Source organism: Colletes latitarsis, chromosome 11 (genome assembly GCF_051014445.1).
Source record: "Colletes latitarsis isolate SP2378_abdomen chromosome 11, iyColLati1, whole genome shotgun sequence".
Taxonomy (NCBI): Eukaryota; Metazoa; Arthropoda; class Insecta; order Hymenoptera; family Colletidae; genus Colletes; species Colletes latitarsis.
This window is the reverse complement of record NC_135144.1, coordinates 31,431,764-31,452,145: the sequence shown is the minus strand read 5'-3', so window position 1 is coordinate 31,452,145 and position 20,382 is coordinate 31,431,764. Positions and strand designations below refer to the sequence as shown.

Sequence of the window (20,382 nt, the reverse complement as noted above, 5' to 3'; positions counted from 1 at the left end):
CGGATCATTTTTACGATCGTACCATATTTACGATAATTTCGTAAACAACGAATCGATTCGTCGATCAAAATATGAACCGATCGTGACCCCATCTCCTTTTTGCCTAGTACGATAGATCATTTTTAACGGAACGTTAATCGTTTCTTAGTAAAAATTGCGCGCAGTAATTGTCACTCTGTGACGCTAGTAATTTGCGAAGAGAAGATGCTCATTTTCAGCACGTTCTCTGATATGATCGCGTGCATAACCTAGTGTTTACGTTTTGTTATCCCAACTTTCCCTACCGTACCCCTTTCTGTCATGTTTCGGACCTAAACGCGTCTCGAATGCGACTCGCATTTCTCACGCTTGGTGCGTAATTCGTAAGCACGAGAATCGAGTTTCAGCCGATATTACGATAGAAGGGAAGGGGTTAATTTCAACCGAAATTTACCAGCTACGTGGTGATACTATTTTCTGTCTTTGTTTCCTATCCACTGATATATGTATACACGATCTTTTAATACCTCTTCGGACGAAGGGCAGATTCCATTCCGATAACTTTTATAATCGTTTTACCTAAGGCTACCTGACCGCGAGCCTAATCATGCGTATATTCCCTGCCTCGATCTTAAAGAGTTTACGTATTAAATGCGATTTCTATGCATAAAATGTATTATTAGTTTGCTTAAATTTCGGATAAGTTGTAAAATATCCCAATGGTTTGTGGTTGTAGCGGTAGCCTCCGTGATTGGAGAATTGTAAAATAGCAGTTTCCTTGGAGTCGTTGGTCGTCGGTGGCAAAGTAATCGATGGAAAATAGAAGAGAATCGAATAAAAATCTATTTATATGTACGTAGGTATAACGAGATAGACGACTCGAGTCTGTTTTCCTCGAGCCGTCTGAAATTCATCTCACTTTCAGCGACGCGTGTACACGTACACATATGTACCTACGAACGACGTAGTCGCGGCACACAGACGGCGCATTGATTCGGTCGCGGGAAGCGAAAAATAGCTGGACAACGGGAGGAAATGCATAATTGTGGAATCGAGCGTAGTTAGGTCACGGTTCCTATTTTTAGTTCGGCACTGATTGCGAGTTCAAACGAAAGCAAAGGCCGCCTGTGTGTGTCCAACGTTTATGTACTTTACGCGCGCCGCGTTGCGCGTTGCGCGTTGCGCGTTGCGCGTTGCGCGTTGCTTCACCGTCTACACTTTTCTCGTTCTCTCTCCGCTGTCGCTTCCAAGTAAACATACACGCGAGATCTCTCGTTACAGAGCATTTCGGGAAACCCCCATTACCTGCGTACGTAAATTTTACTTTCCTCGCGCGTACAACCTTCTCATTGTTTTTCTTTTTATTCAGCCCTCGACGAGCCATGCCGTTTTTTCCCGAATGCTAAATATGTTAGAGGTCGCGACGCGCGTTTAACCATTCAATTTGCCGTTTTACAACACGCGAATTCACAGAGTCGGTGGGAGAAAGTGGACAGAGAAGGGAGGAAGAAATTTTTTCCATAGGTTCAACGCATCGAACGTCCATCGTTTGGTACTCGATCGGTAACGCTTCGTTTCATTTCTCCAATTATCTTAACGATGCAATTACCGTGGTCCGGTGCAGACTCACTCGAGAAATGCTGCATCGCGTGTTTGCTTTTTACATTTGCGCAACAACATTATTCCTCCGAACATGGTCCTCCTTACGAGACCAAAGTGATTATTGGAAAAAATTCCGATAGCGCACGTGCTGATCTCGATCGATTCGTCGATTACCAATCAATAACTCAACCAAGGCAATGACCAGATTCGACGATTCGTTTCTCTTTCGTGGAATAATCGATCGAGCTTGGCCACGTCGCGTTCTCTCGGCCACCGGTGAACAATCACGATACGATCGCTTAAGGAGGAGACAGACACGAAATCCTAAAGCGTCTATAAATTGAAACAGTTGTTAAAAAACTATAGTAAATTACTAGAGAGTAGTTGTTGGTACTATCAGATTCGCGTAATTTAAAACGCCAGCGACAGAACGCAACGACAAGGAAGCAGAAAATCCCTCATAGATCGAGACTGGGAAACTTTAGTATTATCATTGGTCTGACTCGTATGAATAGTTTGATAATTTTTTGACTAAATTGAAAAAGAAATATCTTTCTCGAATAAAATGCTAGTTTCGGCATTTGTCGATTATCTTTTGCAGAAAGCATTCTCGAAAGCATAGGTCGCGATAATCCATCCAGGGCCAAGTGAGCAGAATTCGGGCATTGGCACGTTTAAGTTGTTCGGGCTCGGTGGTGGGCCTGCGACGTGACTCACAACGAAAAAGAACGATTGGGGTGGGTCACTGCGGAGCAGTAGGAAGGCAACGTACAGGAATACAGGCGCGCCTCGCATTCACAGATTTAACCGCACACCACGAAACGATGGCCCTGTTCGCGCTCTCGCATTTAGCGGCCGTAGCTAGCAAAAGCTGCGCGCCCATCGCCCATCGGCCGTCGCCCATCGCCCGTCGCCCATCGGCCGTCGGCCGCCACCCGGCCACGCTGCAATTTGCCCAATTGGGCATCGAGTTCAACACGGCTACTCTAATCGATTTGCCTTCTCGGGAAGGCAACATCAATTTTCCTTTTTTCGCGCTCGAATAAACTGCTTTCTTTAAACAATGCTCTAAAAGGTATCGCCGAAAAAATCATAAAATTCTATAAACTTTTTACGTTCGAAACACAATACCTTAGTTTATTTCTAGAGATATTTCATAACATTCTGTTGAAACGAATAAATAATTGTTGGAATAAAAGTAAGCATAGTTCCGTATTGCAAACTCAAAGTCAATGTCCGATTCTCAATATCGAATGTAAAAAGGGCTAGACAAAGAATGACTAGTACTTTCTGAAACAGTGATTCGAATTCACGAGAGACGAGATTAGAATAGTTGGTTGAGCGATAAAATGACTGGATAGTGGCTCGAAGAACGGAGCGTCCTTCACCGTGTATGGACGACTATGCGACGATATTTATCGGTTGACCTCGACTAAGAAAATCCGATCTTCGATCTCGAGTGTATCCAGCGGGCTTAAGCCTATCGAAATTTATCGCCGAAGCTGGCAGGCCTAGTCACCGTTAATCCGTGCAACGTATTCCTCTATATACGTTCGCTGATCTTATCGTAGATCCTGCATAGCTTTGCGCCGTAACTCACGCGTACTAATAGGACTGTTGCGGAACGATCTTTACTCGATATCGATATGTATTCTACTGCCTCTTCGCTGGATCGATACAGAGCTTTTTCACGCCCGTGCGATTTATCGATAGCTCAGACTGCAACCTGTTAAATATTTTCACGTTTCCAATGATTCGACTATTTTTTGTCGATGGAACAACACCACGACCCTATTAAACGAAACATTCATAAATGTTTTCGCCGACTCCCGGTACTCGAACGAGTCACAGCCATAAAAAAATAAAAATTAATTAAAAAATAATAAAAAAAGAAAAAGAAAGTATACACGTAACCGTGTAATTATTCGATAACTGTAAGTTTTAGGTGCTGATTTAGCTACATATGTCGATTATTTTTAACTTTTTCTAACCCAGACCAGTATAGATATATTCGTCAACAATTTTCGCATCTGTCGAGGTTTCGACGATGCTAATAAATACTTGATTTACAGGCTCGTCGATCAGTTTATTAGATGTATGTATACGTAGCGGGCATCGGTGTTGCCGTTACTAATCTTTCCATCTACCTACTAGTTTCAACAAACGATAAGTCGAATCGTACAAGGGACGGATTAATTTAATCGCGAGTTCTAGTCAAATTAGTTACTTTTAGAGAAAGTTTATCACTTGTATTCACGAAGAGACGATCATTGAATACGCGCGTTGTTGGTTTTTACTCGGACCTAAGCGATTTTAAAATAAACAAAACAGGATGCAGAAATGTTATTTCGACGCGATTGGATGCAAAACGAAGGAATTTTATGGACTGAGTGAAAAAGAAAACCATACTGATATTTTATCGATCAACTTGTTCTTTATTACGTCTTGTTCGTAAAGATAGTAATTGCACGTAAGATGTTAATCCATGGTACACTTTGCATTTTTTTCGTGTATCGTAAAATTAGGTTAATAACAGCATACAGCTGCACCTGGCCAAAACGTACACCTTTATTTATAATTTCTTAACCTTTATAAGTTTACTACAGTAAGGAACTGCTATTATTATTATTATTATTGTTGTTGTTGTTATTATTATTATTTGGAAAAGAGACAAATATCGTTGGAAAGCCGATACTGGTCGAGGTTTCCGGACGTAAAGAATGTCCTTTGCGGAAAGTGTTCCGACGTTTCGTCAAGCTCGATATCGGTGCGCAATTTTCTCGAAAAGAAGCTAGTTGCAAGGTTGCCAAAACGTCGGGTCACTTTCCTCGGCTTACATCTGAAAGAGGCATCGACCGTTACAATCCAAGCCGTAAATAAAATAAAATAGGTTTGTTCGAGGACGTACGAGAAGAAAGATTGCGAGAAAGAAGATAATAACGAGGAGCGACTTTACGTATAAAATCTACGTATCTAGGTAAACGCACCATCGAACGCGTAACTGTTATTTTAGTTGAAGCAATAAAAAGGGTATCGAGAAATAAGTAAATAGGAGTAAATAGAAAAGAGGGGAAAAGAAAATTGCGAAAGAATATTTGGTCGTTGTGTAACCGTAATCGGGAAAATATGCGAAATAGAGAAGACGAAAGGTTGGTCGTGGTCGTTGGCAGGGTAAACGAGTATCTCCGCGGGCAAATTGTGCGCATTGAAACAAGACGGAACAGCGTCTGCAACAGACAGTTCGCTGCACGAGGGTGAAGCGGTGCACCGTGACAGACCTTCGTGTCTCGTCTGTTCCCGGATGCGAGGACCGTCCACGAGGAAAGCGGACTCGTCGTCTCGATGCGCACCGATACAAGAGGGAAAGAGCGCCAAGGTCCTCCCTCGAACAGCTTCAAAGAGCTACTCGATCGGACGCCAACTACGATCCAATGCCTCGCGCATAAAAAAACCTGTGAGCATGATTTTTTAAACAGGAACTGATGGAGAAAATACTGGACGTCGACCGTTTCCACAAGGAACCGACCGCGTGAAAAACCGTGCCGGCCGGAACTGACGCGCGCGCCACAGTCAACTAGACCCGAAATCCACTCTCGATCTCTCGTCATTTACTACTCGTGATCTCGTTCGATCGGCCAATACTTTTTAAATATATACCCTGCCTAGTTATCCAACTAGTTTTACATTAATAATTACCCTTCTCTTCTATTACGAGTATTAAAGTATGTATATCTATAGAGAGTAGAGAAGCACGGAAGCGGCGAGTACGCGGGGCGGACTACCGAGAGACGCAGATTCGCGAGGGGAATAAATTTTCGTGAAAGAGGAACTTACGAATTTCCAAGAGAACAGACACCGTCGCCACCTCTTCCGTTCCTGTGTCCAGTTCGACGACGGCGACGAGTGTACCAGGAGGCGAGGTTCGCACGGAAACGTGCGCGGTTCCGCTCCGACTGTTGAAACTGATCGTCGCTCGGTTTTCCTCGACCCTGATAACGGGCCTTGGCTTGACTCTCTCCAGCTTTCGTTATACTTTGTTGGACGGTGAGGATCGGGTTCAGGTTCTCGAGCTTGTTATCGAGACAAGTCGAACACACCGAGGCACGAGCCGACCATGGACACGGACGATTCCTCTCGCACTATGGAAAGAGCTGTTTCGCTCTTTGCAGTTGCAAACGTGATCGTCGCTGGTAAATGCTGGAGGGCAACCAAGACGGTGACAACGTGACGACGACGCAAATCACAAGAACAAGAGAAGGAATCGAGACGACGATAACCGTGAAAAAGACAAGTAGGCCGGTTAACCGTTCAGGCCGCACTGACGATTCGAGCAGCGGCTAGTAATGGTGAACTGGCCTGGCATCCCCTCTTAACTTCGCTCTACTCCATCTCCTCCCCCATTCTCCCCTCTCGATCCTCTAGCCCCTACGTTCCTCCTTCTCACCCTTGGCTCAACTACCCCTCTGCTGCTCGTCCACCCACCTCTCCGACGCTGCTGGCCCACCCCTGGTTCACCTTCTGTCTCTTATTCGCTCCCTCTTCGTTTTTGCGTTTCTTGCGCACTATCATCCGCCAAGCTATTCCTCTCCCTTATTCTCCTTTGGTTGCATCTCGTTCCTCCAGCTTGTCTCTTTTCTTCTTTCAAGAACGAAAACGCTGCCATAGCGCCGCGGCGTACCGATCGAACCAACCATATCGCAACTTGGACCGAAACCTAAACAGATAGCTAGATACGCGCGAATCGTCCACCGGAGTTGTCAAAAACTCTCTCTCTTTCCTTTCCTATCCTTTCATTTTCTTCTTTCTCTACTTAACCATTTCATCATTTGTAACATCGTAACCTTGAAATGACCTTGACGGTAGAATCGTCGTCCGTCGACCGTCAAATCGTTTTGCTTCGAGCATAAACCATCGAATCGATACGATTATTCGATCGTTCAAGGCTACGATGTCACGAGTCTTTGAGCTCTAGAACGCCGCGTCGACAAAAACATATGTACATATATCTCCGATGGCTGCAGTGACCCGTTCGTTTGTCGCAGTTGCTGAGAATTGCGTTCGAATGTCGCTGGCTGTTGGATTTATGCCCGGTGGTATCCAATACCCGACCACTAAACCTTCGTATCCTCGACGGACAAATTAATTACAAGATAAGTCGTAGAGAAAGAATTTCATGCAGGCGTATAGTTAGAAACCAACGACCTCTCGAAGCCCGTAACAAACCTCCAAACTTATGTCACCCCTGCCACAGAATTTCTACGCGGAGAGAATACGGGAGTAGGAGAGTCGTTCACCTACTAATAAAAGATTATTTTACAAGTTTCGAGCTTTACGAGTCCAAATAAAACAATTAACCTTGTTGCGATCTTTAACTTAAACAGAGATTACTCTTTGGTTTATTTTACGAACGGAACGAAAACCGTCACCTAAAAATATAATAAAAATGTCGATTTTTACTGTGATCTGGTTGTTGGGTCCGTAACAGTTCCCTTAATAAAATATGCCCGTGACGAGGTATATCTCTATTCGCGCGAGACACTTGTCTGTGTCGATCGGTGGTTTCGCGAAGCAAACAATTCAGCTTGCTCCTACTGAATAGTTTGAGTTATCGATGCGTACTCGGACCACGGGTATATGTAGATCGGGTCGGCCCAAAGGATACGCGTCATCGGTCATTATCTAAACACGAACAACGAACCGTGAATTTCCATAATTTCGAGAAGGCTATTTTCAGTGGCCGTGAGATTCGCATGGTATCGATCGTCGACGGCGTAAATACACGACGGTTATTGGAAAGCTAGAATCGGAGCAACGAGATAGACACGACGCCAGGAGGATGCAAATAAACTACAAGGATTGGGTTCCGCGATCCCGTCCACCATCCCGTCCGCGTCACCAACGAACGAACCAAGAAAAACGATCGCAAGATCTAGTCCGCTGGTAAACTACCTTACACCGGGCAACAACGATCCGACGTAGATCGAAATAAAATGCCGGGAAATAGAATATAAATTTGTTCGCGAGGATGATCGGTTCGTCGAGTAAAATTTCCTTCCTTAAAAACATTTCGATTGATTCTACCCACCTGAGCCCCGATTAATTCGCGATCGAATATCTTGATTGTCTATCGAACTCGATTATATTTCTTAAAATCCACGAAAATCGTTTTTAACGTCAATTTATTATCTTGTATTATCTTGTGAAATTCGTGTCCAAGTTGGCTATTGATGTGAAACGAAATAAAGTTAATCGCGAGGCCTGGTGAACCGACTGCAGCGATTTCACTATCAATAGAAAAAGACGTTCTCGATCTGTAGGTCGACACCACCACCTGGTAGCCCTTCTCCTTCTATCTTGGAGCACGCGATCCGCACCCAACTCGTTTTCCACTTGGTGCACACGATCCGCACCAAACTCCGAGACAAATCGGTATTTCGCATCAACTGGACATCTTTCGACTTTATTCCTATCCGATAAGATAGAAACGGAATTTAAGGAAACCCGTAAAAATTCACTGGTACAAAATACCAAAATAGAAATTTCTTTGCGCGCATTACGATTCTCTCGTTACATATTTCTTCTTTTCCAATTTACTCTCTACGTTTGCTTTCTCTCCCTTGGATCCGTTTTCTACTTCCCGTCACCGTCCGTATTAAACGGTCACCCGTAACTAAATAAATAAACAATAATAGGACCGATAGAATCGACAGCCGAATACGTTGATAACGGAAAGAGAACGTTCGTCAAAATCGGGGTTTACGATCTATTCGAAGAACGCAACTATGCTGACAAAACGATAGATCGTGATGGATCGATACGACTCGTTGTTTCGTCGATCCAATTAAACGATCGTACCTTGGATAGAGGGAATCCGATAAGAGATTGGAAAGTTCAAGAAAACGATATCGGACGATATATAACGGACAAGCACCGACGAAACCCAGTACTCGGTCGACAAATTGTGTGGAATCGAAATTGTAAGTATTATATTTAAACTAAATTATTCCCCCAGCAGTCTAATAAAACATGGTTTTTTTTTATTTTAAACCGTCCTGTCAACTGGTCCACGGTACATCGGTATTTATGTACATGGACGGATTTTATTTAATATCGTGTACTTTTTATCAAAAGGTTATACTCGGGAACGATAACGATAGCGATTAGGAAATAAGCGTATTTTGATTAGGAATCTAATAAAAAAAATGACGATTCGAAACGCATGAAAACGTTGAGTCGCGAAAAGTAAGAGTTCGTCAAGGTCCGCCGCGTAGAAACAAACTCCCGCTGTTTAATTAGACTAGGGTGAAATGAAAAGTTTCAAGGTTCGATTTGCCGGCGTTTTATCCACGACGAAAGATTTCGGGAAGAAAAATAACGCCGCTAAAGAAAAGAGAATGTAAGCTTTAAAGAATAATCGCAGAGGATATAAGAACGTTTCGGAACACGTTCCTCGTTGCTCTTTCTAGTTTCTAGTTTCGATTCTTACTCGAGCGATAGCTATGCCTTGTTTCGCTTCGCAGGAATATGCATCTCTCCGCGGTAGTGATAGCCGGGATGTTGGTCTCTTGCCATGCATTTATGCACGGGGAAGTAAATGGGAAACGTGAGTGTCGTCTCTTTCTTGATTCTCCATCGGAATCGAACTTGTTGCTCGGTCAACCTAACGGTTGTTATCCTTTAAGAGAGCATCGACATCGAGGATTATGGCACCAAAGGCGGAATGCTTGTTGGATTCCTTGAGAAACTTAAGGATATCCTGAAGACCGGAAATCCAGACTTTGGCATTCCCGTTCTCGATCCTCTTAAGAAGGAGCACGTGAACGTGGACTTGAACGAGAAAGGAGTGATCGAGTAAGTATTCGAAAAAGTAACCGACGACGACAACAGCTTTCGGTCGGTATCTACTTCGAAAAAGGATATCTACCGAAAGGACTAACGATCGTTGGTTATTTTCGTAAACAGATTGAAAGGCGCGTTGGATAATTTTTACGTGTACGGTGTATCCTCGTATACCGTGAATCAAGGCGACTTTAAGCTGGCTGGATTTCTAGCAAACATCAGTCTTACGTGGAACGAGATCGATCTTATGACCGAATACAACGTAAACGGAAAACTCGCCGATTTAATATCCATCTACGGAAAAGGATCTATAAAGTAAGTTGTACTTGATTTGACATAAGCATCGTCCAATTACCGGTTCTCCATACTACGCCAAAGTATATCCTTTTCCCGTCCATCATAAACGATCAAAGAAACAGTAAAAAGCAAAAGAGACGCGACGCAGAACGAAACGAAGCTTAAAAACCGTACAACCATTTCGAAGAAAACGTTGAAATCGATCGAGTACGCGTCCCTGTCGATCCACGGATGGCAATGTAGTATCCTAGTGACTGGAGGAGCGTTACCAACATCGAATACAAGCGTTCCCAGCCTGGATTCCTACACCACGCGAATCAACTCCAACACCGTCTACGGTCAATCGTTTTATCGGAGAATTCCGACGGTTACTAATACCTAACAGGACAATTACGTGTCTCTCGTAATTTTCAGGGTTCAAGGTAAAGATCTTACGGTAAAGGTAGACACGAAACTGAGCATAAACGAGGAGAGGAAATTGTACGTTAAAGACCTGAGCTTGCAAGTTCATTTGAAACAACTTGAAGTAAGTAGAATGACTCTCGAAATGTTAATCTTTCGAACGAAGCAACAAGATCTTTTCCCAACGCTTTGCCTTTTTCTCTCGTATAGTTTAAAATCACCGGATTGAATAACGACGCAGAACTCTCCAGACTCGTGAGCAACATCGTTTCCGATATAACGCCGCAACTGATCGAGGACTACCAAAAACAACTGTCGCAAACCGTGAGCCCGCTCGTTATCAACCAGTTGAACAAACTCCTCAAGGACATGACGTTGGATAAATTGATAAATATAATAAGTGGTAAATTCGGGGTACCTGCACCGTCCTACAGTTAATATGGACAAAAATATCGAAACGAACACGTAGCTACCTACGTGTAGGTATTTTCGACTGACGCGTCGCGAGAAGTTATAATTTTAAAATTCCTAATAAAAAGATCATTTTCTTTCTTACTCGTGACATTTTATCCATCCTAATTCTTTCCGATACGTTCGATCGTTTAGATATTAGAAATAGTTTCGTGCAGCGGCCAACATTTTTCAACTCGGACGAGAGCAACGAACCGTAAGTTCGTTCACCTACGAGTCATTTAATCAAAAATCGGATGTTCTTCGAAGCAAAATGTCGAATTTTTAGCGACGCGTAAACGTATCTCGATAAACAGTAAAAGATGGATGAAATTTCTCGATCGTATTAGCTGTTTGGAATGTAGTGCTAACGTTTTTCAAACTACTAAACGGACGAGAGAGAGATTTTGGGTACCGACAGACTGAAAAAAAAGTTTCCTTGCGATTTTTCTTGGTATGGTATAAAATGCCGTGGCCCGAAGAAAACTGGTCGAGTTGGAGCGCGAAGTAAACATCGAAACGGGCAGCTGACAATTATTCCGATCGGCTTCCTCCGTGGGACACCTGTGAATCCCACGAAAGTAAAAACGAAGCCGCTCCGTCTAAGGACTAATCTCGTATAGTATAACGACGCGGCGCGGCGGCTTCTTTTTTCGTCGCCGCGGTCGGTACGCGTAGCCTGAGATCGCTCCTAAGTGCCGCGTGTGTGCCGTGTAATTACGGATTCTCGGTAAAACTAGGAAAACGGGTAACATACCGCGGGGCACGTTTCTCATTTCCGTTTAAAAGTCGATATCTCGGAGACGGAAATATGTACCTACTTACAGATACGAGAGAACAAAGATTCGCGATCTACCGATACAGCTTGGGCGTAAACGTTTTATTGCCTTACGGGGGGGAGATTTCAACATTTCAAGATTATTAATATACGTAAGGATGAACCACCTCATTGACAACTACACCGAAAATCCTCTATTTTTTATTTTAAATTGTAATACATCATTTATTTAAAGAGTAACTCGGTATGGCAGTCGGATTAGGTCATCAAAGCCAATAAGGTGAAAGGTCTATTCGTATACCTCGTGTGTGTTTCGCATAGCATCGAAAGAAAAACGGTAGTTTGGAATGTTTATTGTATTTCTTTTATTTTCAATGATTCCAAGGATATGTCAAAAAAGTACTAAACACTTTTTTCGTAGCGAATCAAGCAAATTTATTAAAAATGAAAAAGGAATTTTTAAGAAAAATCAACAGCGAGAAAAAAAAATTATTTTCAGTTACGGGGATCGATTACAATAATTTTTGGTGAACAAACATACCCTTGAATTCCTACGCACTTTTTGTCCTACGACGTGATTGGAGATCAGAGGAATAAAAATTGGCATGCAACTCACCAATGTAGAATGTAAGCACCCGGACGACGAGGCTAGCTTGTAGGAGTCATCCAAGAGGTTCTCTGGATCCGTAAGTAGGTATAGTATGGGATGTCAGGATCCTATAAAAAGAAACAGAAAATATAACACCGCATTTGTTCAATTACAGAGATTTTAAATTTTAATAAATAAATCTTGTGCTAATATTGAAAATTTAATGTAGCAAAATTTGGAACAAACAATTTTTTTCTAAAGATACTTACATTCTTTGCTCGTGGGCATCGCTAAATTGTACTCCTGGTCAGTGATGCACCGACTCTACTATCCCGATTCATAAAACAAAGAGAGCTCCGTGCTCAGGTGCTCTGAACAAAATTCACCAGAGAGTAATGCACACTGACGCGAATTCCGCGGACCCCTAAAGTCGAAACGATAATCTACTTGAAGCAACTGAGCTTCGTAAAACAAGAAACTATACTATGATTTTACCGACCGCATTGCACGCGGTCATGAAAATTTCTGAGAAAAAAGAACTGAGATTAGAAATAAGAAATAATTAAGTAATCACACAGGCCTGTCCAATTCCAGCAAAGTAGAGAGTACTGCGAGCGATTCGGAACATTTAGATAATAATAAATGAAAAGTACGTATATACCTAAGTAGACGCGAAGCCTGTTACCGTATACATATACCATATCACACCAGTTTCCAAAGAACGAATGAGGAGCAGGTCCGAACACGTTTACCGCGCGAATTAATGGCCGAGGGGCCGCGGGGCCGCGGAGGAGGTGTCCCGTCACGTAGTCCAACGTCTCGACTCTCAATCTGTATTTCGGAAGAAAAGGTTAAACCTCGAACAACTGAAAATAAATAAAATAAATAGAGAGATATACCAGACAAATAATTAATTACTTGATGATTTATTATCGTTACACTGTCGGAATGCAAAGCAGCCAATCATTGGCGCTGCTTGACCATCGAATATCGATTTGTCGCGAGATACAAAAGTAACTAGATCGATTGAAATATGCACCGAACGATATGTTAATATATTAATTTTTAATCGAAAAATTTGTGTGACTTGAACAACAATAGATGAAAAATATGTATAGAATACGCAAAAACATTTCTTTTCACTATATTTTTGCTTTACATCGTAGGACATTCACTCCCATCGAGTACAGTTCTAGTCTATTACTCGTTTCTTTCAATTTTTTATGTATTCTATAATATTTTTTAAAAGTAATTTTATTCTTACCATTGTTGGAATTCGTAAGCCAGTAAATCAGTAATCGGATACGCTTCTTGTCTTCCTATCGCTTGGTTAGGTTGTGTTTATATTCTCGGTTGCCGGCCACTCGATTTTACCTTGGAGCTGAGCGAACGAATTCCTTGTCCGTGTGGTACGAAAAAGTATTGCTTTACCCGTCATCAGTATGCATTGTCTGTGCCTTAATCCATGTGTTACGTAAAAAATATTGCGTGTCACGTCTACTCTACATTTCGTCTATGCCTGTACCAGGCTCCTTACCAGAACCGTGTCAAGTTTAGTGTTATCGACACCTCGTCAAAAAAGATTGGTATGAAAATCTAATAGGAATTAAAACAAATATCTTTAGAAAATTTAGTAGAAAGAAAAGAAACTTTTATATGAGAAACTGATTGAAATTTACGATCAAAGTTAATATTCACACATACGTTTCTATGATTACAATTAATACATTTCAATCGATCTAGTTACTTTTGTATCTCGCGACAAATCGATACTCGATGGTCAAGCAGCGCCAATGATTGGCTGCTTTGCATTCCGACAGTATAACGATAATAAATCATCAAGTAATTAATTATTTGTCTGGTATATCTCTCTATTTATTTTATTTATTTTCAGTTATTCGAGGTTTAACCTTTTCTTCCGAAATACAGATTGAGAGTCGAGACGTTCGCGGCCCCTCGGCCATTAATTCGCGCGGTAAACGTGTTCGGACCTGTCCCTCATTCGTGCGATGTGGTATATGTATACAGTGACAGGCTTCTCTCGGTTACTCTTTCTTGGTGCTTTGTATGTAATATCAACGAGTATCTATTAGAAATTCAACCGGAATCGCGAAAAAAGTGAATCGGAATCGAGTCAGTTTCGTGCGCATTCTTACATGTCTAATCGACATCAATTGTTATATCTGTAAACGTAATTGTCAATTCAAATAGACCATAAGATATAGGTACATTTATTTTCACGTAATTTTTGTTTTATAGAGTTTGCTGGAATTGGACAGAAAAGGAAGGAATTGGAAATGGAACATTGGTAAACTCAACTTTATTATACCAAGTGAGTATGTATATGTATGTATATCTTAGAGTATGAAAGTTTGCAATGTCGGGTGTCGGAGGAACCCTGGGGCGTCCTCTCTAGCGTAGACTTCTGCGCCCGGACATTACGTGTGAGAACCGTGGAGTGTATGTATGTTTGCGAGAATGCGATTAGGTATATGTATAGGTGGGTCACTTAATTTCTGGTGTGTATGTGTTAATCGTAAATAGGTAGGGTCAGGGCAGGACTGTTACAGGTCCTGTACTTATACATATCTATACCTATAGTTCGATATTACGAGTCGAAACGTTAGCTGATACAAACGGATCGTGCCGTTTGTTTTGGTTTCATTTTCGACTGTTGGAATCGTGCGGTCGCGTTCGTCCCGCTCGAGTTTCTCCCCACCAGTTCCGATAACGATTCGTAGAATCGCACCGAGTGCTCGAGCCTAATATTAAGTTTCAGGCTTTGGTATGTATAGGACCGCCGAAAGAAGAAAGAGTGATAACGGTTTGTTATTTGAAGGAGTTTTGCGAACGAGCTTTCGTGCTTGAAACGGTTGTGCTTAATTATTAATCAGGATTCAGTTCCAACTAGTAAATTTCCGATCGCATCCGATTGATCGGTTGATTACTCAATCTTTGGGCTCCGTACAGCTTTTATTCCGTTAAAAAAATGAAAGAATTCCTGTACTTTCATTAGAAGCACTACTATCGGTTTCTATAGCTTGTTGGTAATGTTGCGTGCGACATCGATAGAATTGTAGGGCTTTCGAATTAAATAAAATACATATGACGTCTGTTCGTTAGCTCAGCTGTGTTTCCATAGTGCGCGCGACGCGTATAATTTACTCGCGATCCATCTGGAGCTGCCCTCTTACGTCGTCTTGTGTAACGAATTGTCTGTCGTTCGATCCCAGACGCACGGTACACGAGTAGACAGCTTACACCTTGTCAAGTTTCGCGGCCCAATCTTACTGCCATACCGACTTGAAAATTAACAGATCATTTTAGTGTCTTTTTCTCGTGGATAGGTGTCTATAAAATAGAATTGGGGCAAGGATTTTTCAACGATTCTTACCGCTGGTCAGTAGCGGCCAGCAATGGTCATCGGTGATCGGCAGCAGCAGTTGGAAACGGCCCCCGAATCTCGCGAGACTCGACGACCTACGGGCAATTAATAGTTATTTATACACCTTTCTAAGATGGCGGAAGTTTAAAACTAAAACTTTGATCGGTTCTTGCCTCTTGGCCATTCCTGAACCGCTTCTCGCTGAACCACTGTCACCTTAATGTCAACGTCACTGCTGACCCATCGATGACCATAAGTTGACCATTCAGTAACCAACGATCAATTAAAGCCATTGCGAAATCAACGACTATTTACAAGACTGCTGGTCAAACAGAATGCAAGTTATCTTAACCACCCGTTTCATGTCCCGACAAATTATTTCGCGAAAAATTAATACTATATTTACGTAAACCGATAGGCCCTTTGATTATGCCGCACACTGTTAACAATTGAATGTTAAAGGATGGTTTGAAAGTGTGTAAGCATGTCATTGGCACGGATAAGAGTTTGTACCAGTGAACGCGACGACACATGCATACGTAAATAGGACGATTAACTGGCATAATCGACACGAAACGAATGAAATTCGCAGAAAGCGAGTCAGTATCGCGTACAATAAACGTATGCATATGTATACCTACATAAATACGAGGAATGGTGTGCGCGTGGTGTCGCGTCGCGTCGGTGCCAAATGACGGACAGTGAACAACACAGGCGGGAAACATTCGAAATTAGATCATGAGAGCCACGCGACACCAGTTACAAGGAATCCATGTTCGATTGTAAAGAAGGATCGGAGAGAGGGGGGATTCAGCGATACAGAGAATACGAAATGTTAAGAGATTGATCGGAAATGAACCAAGAAGCGCATCGTAACGAGAATAAAGATTAAGTCACGCTAAAAGTCCGTGTTGAAACCATATACGATTTCTCTGAATTAAAGAAATTCTGTCCGATAGTTTCGTTTACTTGCTAGTCAAACAATTTTCCAACTTTTGCCATTGATATAATGGTCAAGGTTGGTAAAAGTTGATTCGTCGGTAAAAAAATAAAATTATGCAAAAAGAATTCATTTCGTTGTAATCGTTGCAATAGCTATTCATAAAAAGTAACGGAATTACAAAAGTCAGAGTCGTAAACTTTACGATGCAAAAACGAATGAAATTTCTGACATCAAAGTCTAAATCTAAATGCTTGTATTAGGGATACCGAAAAGATGTTGAATTTGTCGATAACTTATCCAAGAATCGTGATTTGCTACTGCAGTCAAAACAGCAATTTCTTTCTGGCTGTTCTCCAGCAGCAACTTTAGGTCGCTTCTTTTTAAACCTATGAACTCTATCGGTCTCGCAAAACCATTAAACTATTCGATCGAAAGTTTATTGTCGGAAAGGTTGATTCCTCTCATTGTCAGTATACTTTTCCACACACGTACATACAATCGAACACATACTTTAACAAAGATTCTTTCACACATTCTCTATAGGATTTACAAAAAGACTACGACAGAGTAAATATTCTTGCACGATTAGTATATTGTATAGTATATATTGTAAAGCTTATCTAAATCTGTTAACAATATCTTTGTTACATCTATGTATATACTGTATTAACTATCACGACACTCTCTCCGTGAGATTTTTCTTTTTCGTTATGGGTAATCACAAGTTTCTGTATATTGTACAAAATACGTATCTATTACTTTTGCGTATCATTCTAAATATATTTAACTGTCCAAGTAATAGCTCGCATACGTCACTAGCACTATTTCAGTATCGGAATCGAGTTAAGTCGACGTTAAAATTAAACGTTAAAATTTTTGTCAACTAAATTGAAGATATAATAGAATATCAAAGAAAATAGTTGGTTACGAATAAAATTACACTATGAGAAAGTAGAAATTGTACAGTGTCCGAATATTAATTTGACTCGGTGTATATGAACGGGTCGCATGGCCTCGGAAAGTTATCTAGTCGCAGCGTCATTAAATACATACGTTCGAAATTTATCGCGTTCGCGGAAATTTCGTAGCCTCTAATCGTATTCTATCTTTATATTTCGATCGAACAGGAACGATGGTCGCACGACGTGATTTTCTCGTCGCGTGTTCGCTAAATAAGATCTCGTTACGTAATTTAGGTCGAAAAATCTCTGGATATTCCACGGTCATTTCTTCCTCGTCGTATACATGTATGTAACGGGCTTGGTATTTGATTCTTACTTTCCAACGTCGAGTCAAAACGAAGAAAATAAACGCTCTTAACTTGTCGTTTATAAGTTTATTCGAAAATTGGGTAAAAAGGCCATATACGTATGTATATTTGCATTAGGCGAGAGTAAAAATCAATGGATCAGAGACTACATCTCGTCGAGTATACATAGATCTTCGTGTTCAAGTTATTACTACGAATCGTAAAGAAGAGCCGCGTTAAATAAAATATTTCTAAATGTTTGATCGACGTATCGATTCGAATATGAATAGGCATATTTACGATACGTAATTTGTTATAAAAGACGATACGATGGCCCCGATACGATAGCTGAAAGTTTGTTTCTTTTTTCTTTATCGAAATATCGAGGGAAACGTTTATGCTGTTTAAAAGGTGATTTTATCGTGGTTTAGGTTCCGTCGCGAATTGTGGAAACGTATGAACGAAAAGAGAGAAAAATGAAAAATGGGGACGAGTATCTACATAGATGAGTACGCAGAAGCCGTGGTCAGGCGTGACAGTACCGACGTTGTCGGTGTCGTCGGTATCCTGTCGAGAATAACCGAGTATGGCCGAGCGCAGCCGATAAAGCACGAGGCAACAGGCGGCTCGTTTTAAACCCGTGGCCTACGGGGAGTTTTCGAAGCGGTGGGCTGACAGTAAGCCGTTGGCCTCCATGGTGTGTATGTCGCGTAGAATTTCAACGATTCTTCTTGGCGGATCTACGTTAACTGTCGCGCGTAATTTTCTTCCGTTTCTAGATATTATCGATATTCGTTTCGTTTCGAGAAAAAACACACAGTTTGTTGGCATATTTTTTGTTTACCGTGATGTCGTGACAAGTGATGCGAGCGCAACTCGAAGACATTTTTCGAAAGGTATCGAGAATTTTCAATGTTTTTCGAGTAGGGTTATTTCAAGAAGGTTAAGGTTAAGGAACACGCGTGCTCGAAATTGTTGGCGATTCGTTGGAGATCGAAGCAAGTCGAAGGAAAGTTTGTCGATGAAAAGAATGAGTTTCGGAGGTGATTAAATGATTAAACAGTTTGTCGGTTTCGACGTAAAAGACGTAGTAGCACGGCAGACGCGAATGGATATTCGAAATCCCCGAGTAAACATACAGTGTCGCGTCCAGGACAAAGTGGTTTGTGTTTGACGACAAATATCGAGTGATTTGGTCAAGCTTGCTTGTACGTGCGTAAACATATACACTCGCAAGAGTTCTCCCCTCCCTAGCTAGCTAGCTAGCTAGCTAGCCAGCCAGCCCGTTTCATTCCTAGCTCCCCCATCCGTTATCAGGCGTTTGTCTTTTGGCATTAACAGCGCCAAGATCGGATTTCTTATCGTGGTAATGCGATTTACATCTTGAGAAAATCCGATGATGGCGGTTCTCGGATTAAAAAAAGAGGCATTTTGAAAGACAAGTTTTCCCCGTAAACTAGTTTTTCGATGAAATCTCCAAAGATGACAACACCGGTGGAGCGTGGTCTGATCGTTCTATCGGTCTTGGTTACCATTTGCCAGGCCAATGAATTAAAGGACTACTGTTCGATGCATAAATTTGACAACTTGCCAGGCGGTTTGAGGTTCACGAAGGAAGTCGTGACGACGGAATATGCAAACATCGGAACATTCAAAGCCCTTCATTGCTGTCTACGGGGCTATAGAAGCATCGAATGGTGAGTAAAAGTTTCGTTTCCCCTCGCGAGACACGATTGTTTCTCTCTTTATCCGAATCGAACAGATCGAGGCGTTATTAATTTTCAAGATCGTCGTTGTTGTCTCGGATTTCAAAAATGATGTACGTAACGAGGGGTCTTTAACGAAAAAAAAAATAAGAGAATCGGAAAAGGCGATTCTTTTAAAGAGAGAAACGAAGGTTAAACGTGTCGAGAGATCGTCCGGGTGGGAATGAACGTGTTGCCCTATGGCGGGAACGTAGCTAACTTTGACTTTTCAGCTGCGTTAACATTTGCGAAAAGTGTGAGATAACGGAGCGTGTGGTGGTCTCGTTGAACCGTAACCCGAAGCGTTTTACAATCTCCCATAGTTTAATTCCCATCGTCCGAGTCAGGTTTTCGAGGGCCGATTTGAATGGCATGTCTAACATTCGTGCAAGCTGATGCAATTTCTCGGGATTTTTTTTGCTCGAGTCGGCGAATACCTGGAAACCTGCGCTTCTCGCTCTCGTGGAACTAATCCATTTATGGAACGAACTTTTTCTTTCTCTCTCTGTCGCTCCGTCGCTCCGTCGCTCCGTCGCCTCGTGTCGCTGGAGGAATACGTTAAACCGGTTATTAGTCCGGCATACGGCACGCTCGATTCGAGCAAACACGGTTTCCGGCAAAATGCATACACGTCGAAACATTAGCGTCAATTCGCACCGAACGCTTTCCAAACGCGAAATTTTCATGCTATTGAATATTGGTATACGTGTGTATAGAAGCACGGCATGGCATCGCGTTTAAATTGTTTCTTCTTTGGCATTTATCGAGTGGCGAGTGAAAGATTACGTGGTGTAAAAGGGACGATCGATCCGATCGTTGAACCGATATTTGCAAAAAGATCTCCGAAGAAGCAGCCACGGACATACCGCGGGGGTCGAGTCACGTCGCGCGATAATAACGTTTTTTTCTTTCACGATAAATGTAAAAGGAGTGCGCGTTTGGTCGGTTGGTTGGTTCGTTCGTTCGTTCGTTTGGTCGGTCGTTTGGTCGGTCGGTCGGTCGGTCGGTCGGTCGTTGGCTCTTGTACTTTGTACAAGAGATGAAAATCGCTATAGGGGGTCGCAGTTGGACTGTCCCTTGGTAACTGGAAGGCGCAGGCTAACAAAGAAACGGTTCCGAGAAGC

General features: G+C 42.1%; 3 protein-coding genes across 5 annotated transcripts in view; 2 read left to right on the top strand and 1 right to left on the bottom strand.

Annotated features, from left to right (window-relative positions):
- The window catches only part of LOC143347935 (acetylcholinesterase), a 41,102-nt gene extending 35,196 nt beyond the window's left edge, over window positions 1-5,906 (bottom strand). Inside the window, exon 1 of the mRNA XM_076777602.1 lies at window positions 5,416-5,906. The gene's annotated coding sequence lies outside the window, so the exon portion shown is untranslated. The remainder of the gene's footprint in view (window positions 1-5,415) is intronic.
- A 3,186-nt stretch (window positions 5,907-9,092) lies between these two features.
- LOC143348479 (uncharacterized) lies at window positions 9,093-10,557 on the top strand. The gene is made up of 5 exons (XM_076778710.1): window positions 9,093-9,184; window positions 9,264-9,432; window positions 9,544-9,735; window positions 10,132-10,243; window positions 10,330-10,557. The coding sequence occupies exons 1-5, from the start codon at window positions 9,106-9,108 to the stop codon at window positions 10,555-10,557; spliced, it is 780 nt and encodes a 259-aa protein (XP_076634825.1). The 5' UTR covers window positions 9,093-9,105.
- A 3,678-nt stretch (window positions 10,558-14,235) lies between these two features.
- The window catches only part of LOC143348097 (interleukin-1 receptor accessory protein-like 1-B), a 75,860-nt gene continuing 69,713 nt past the window's right edge, over window positions 14,236-20,382 (top strand). For 2 of the 3 annotated variants that reach the window (XM_076777935.1, XM_076777936.1), the window contains exon 1: window positions 18,183-19,210. In XM_076777935.1, coding sequence (XP_076634050.1) covers window positions 18,981-19,210 — 230 coding nt within the window. In that variant the 5' untranslated portion in view covers window positions 18,183-18,980. Of the gene's footprint in view, window positions 14,269-18,182; window positions 19,211-20,382 lie in introns of those variants that run through there. The other variant, XM_076777937.1, reaches the window with a different exon arrangement.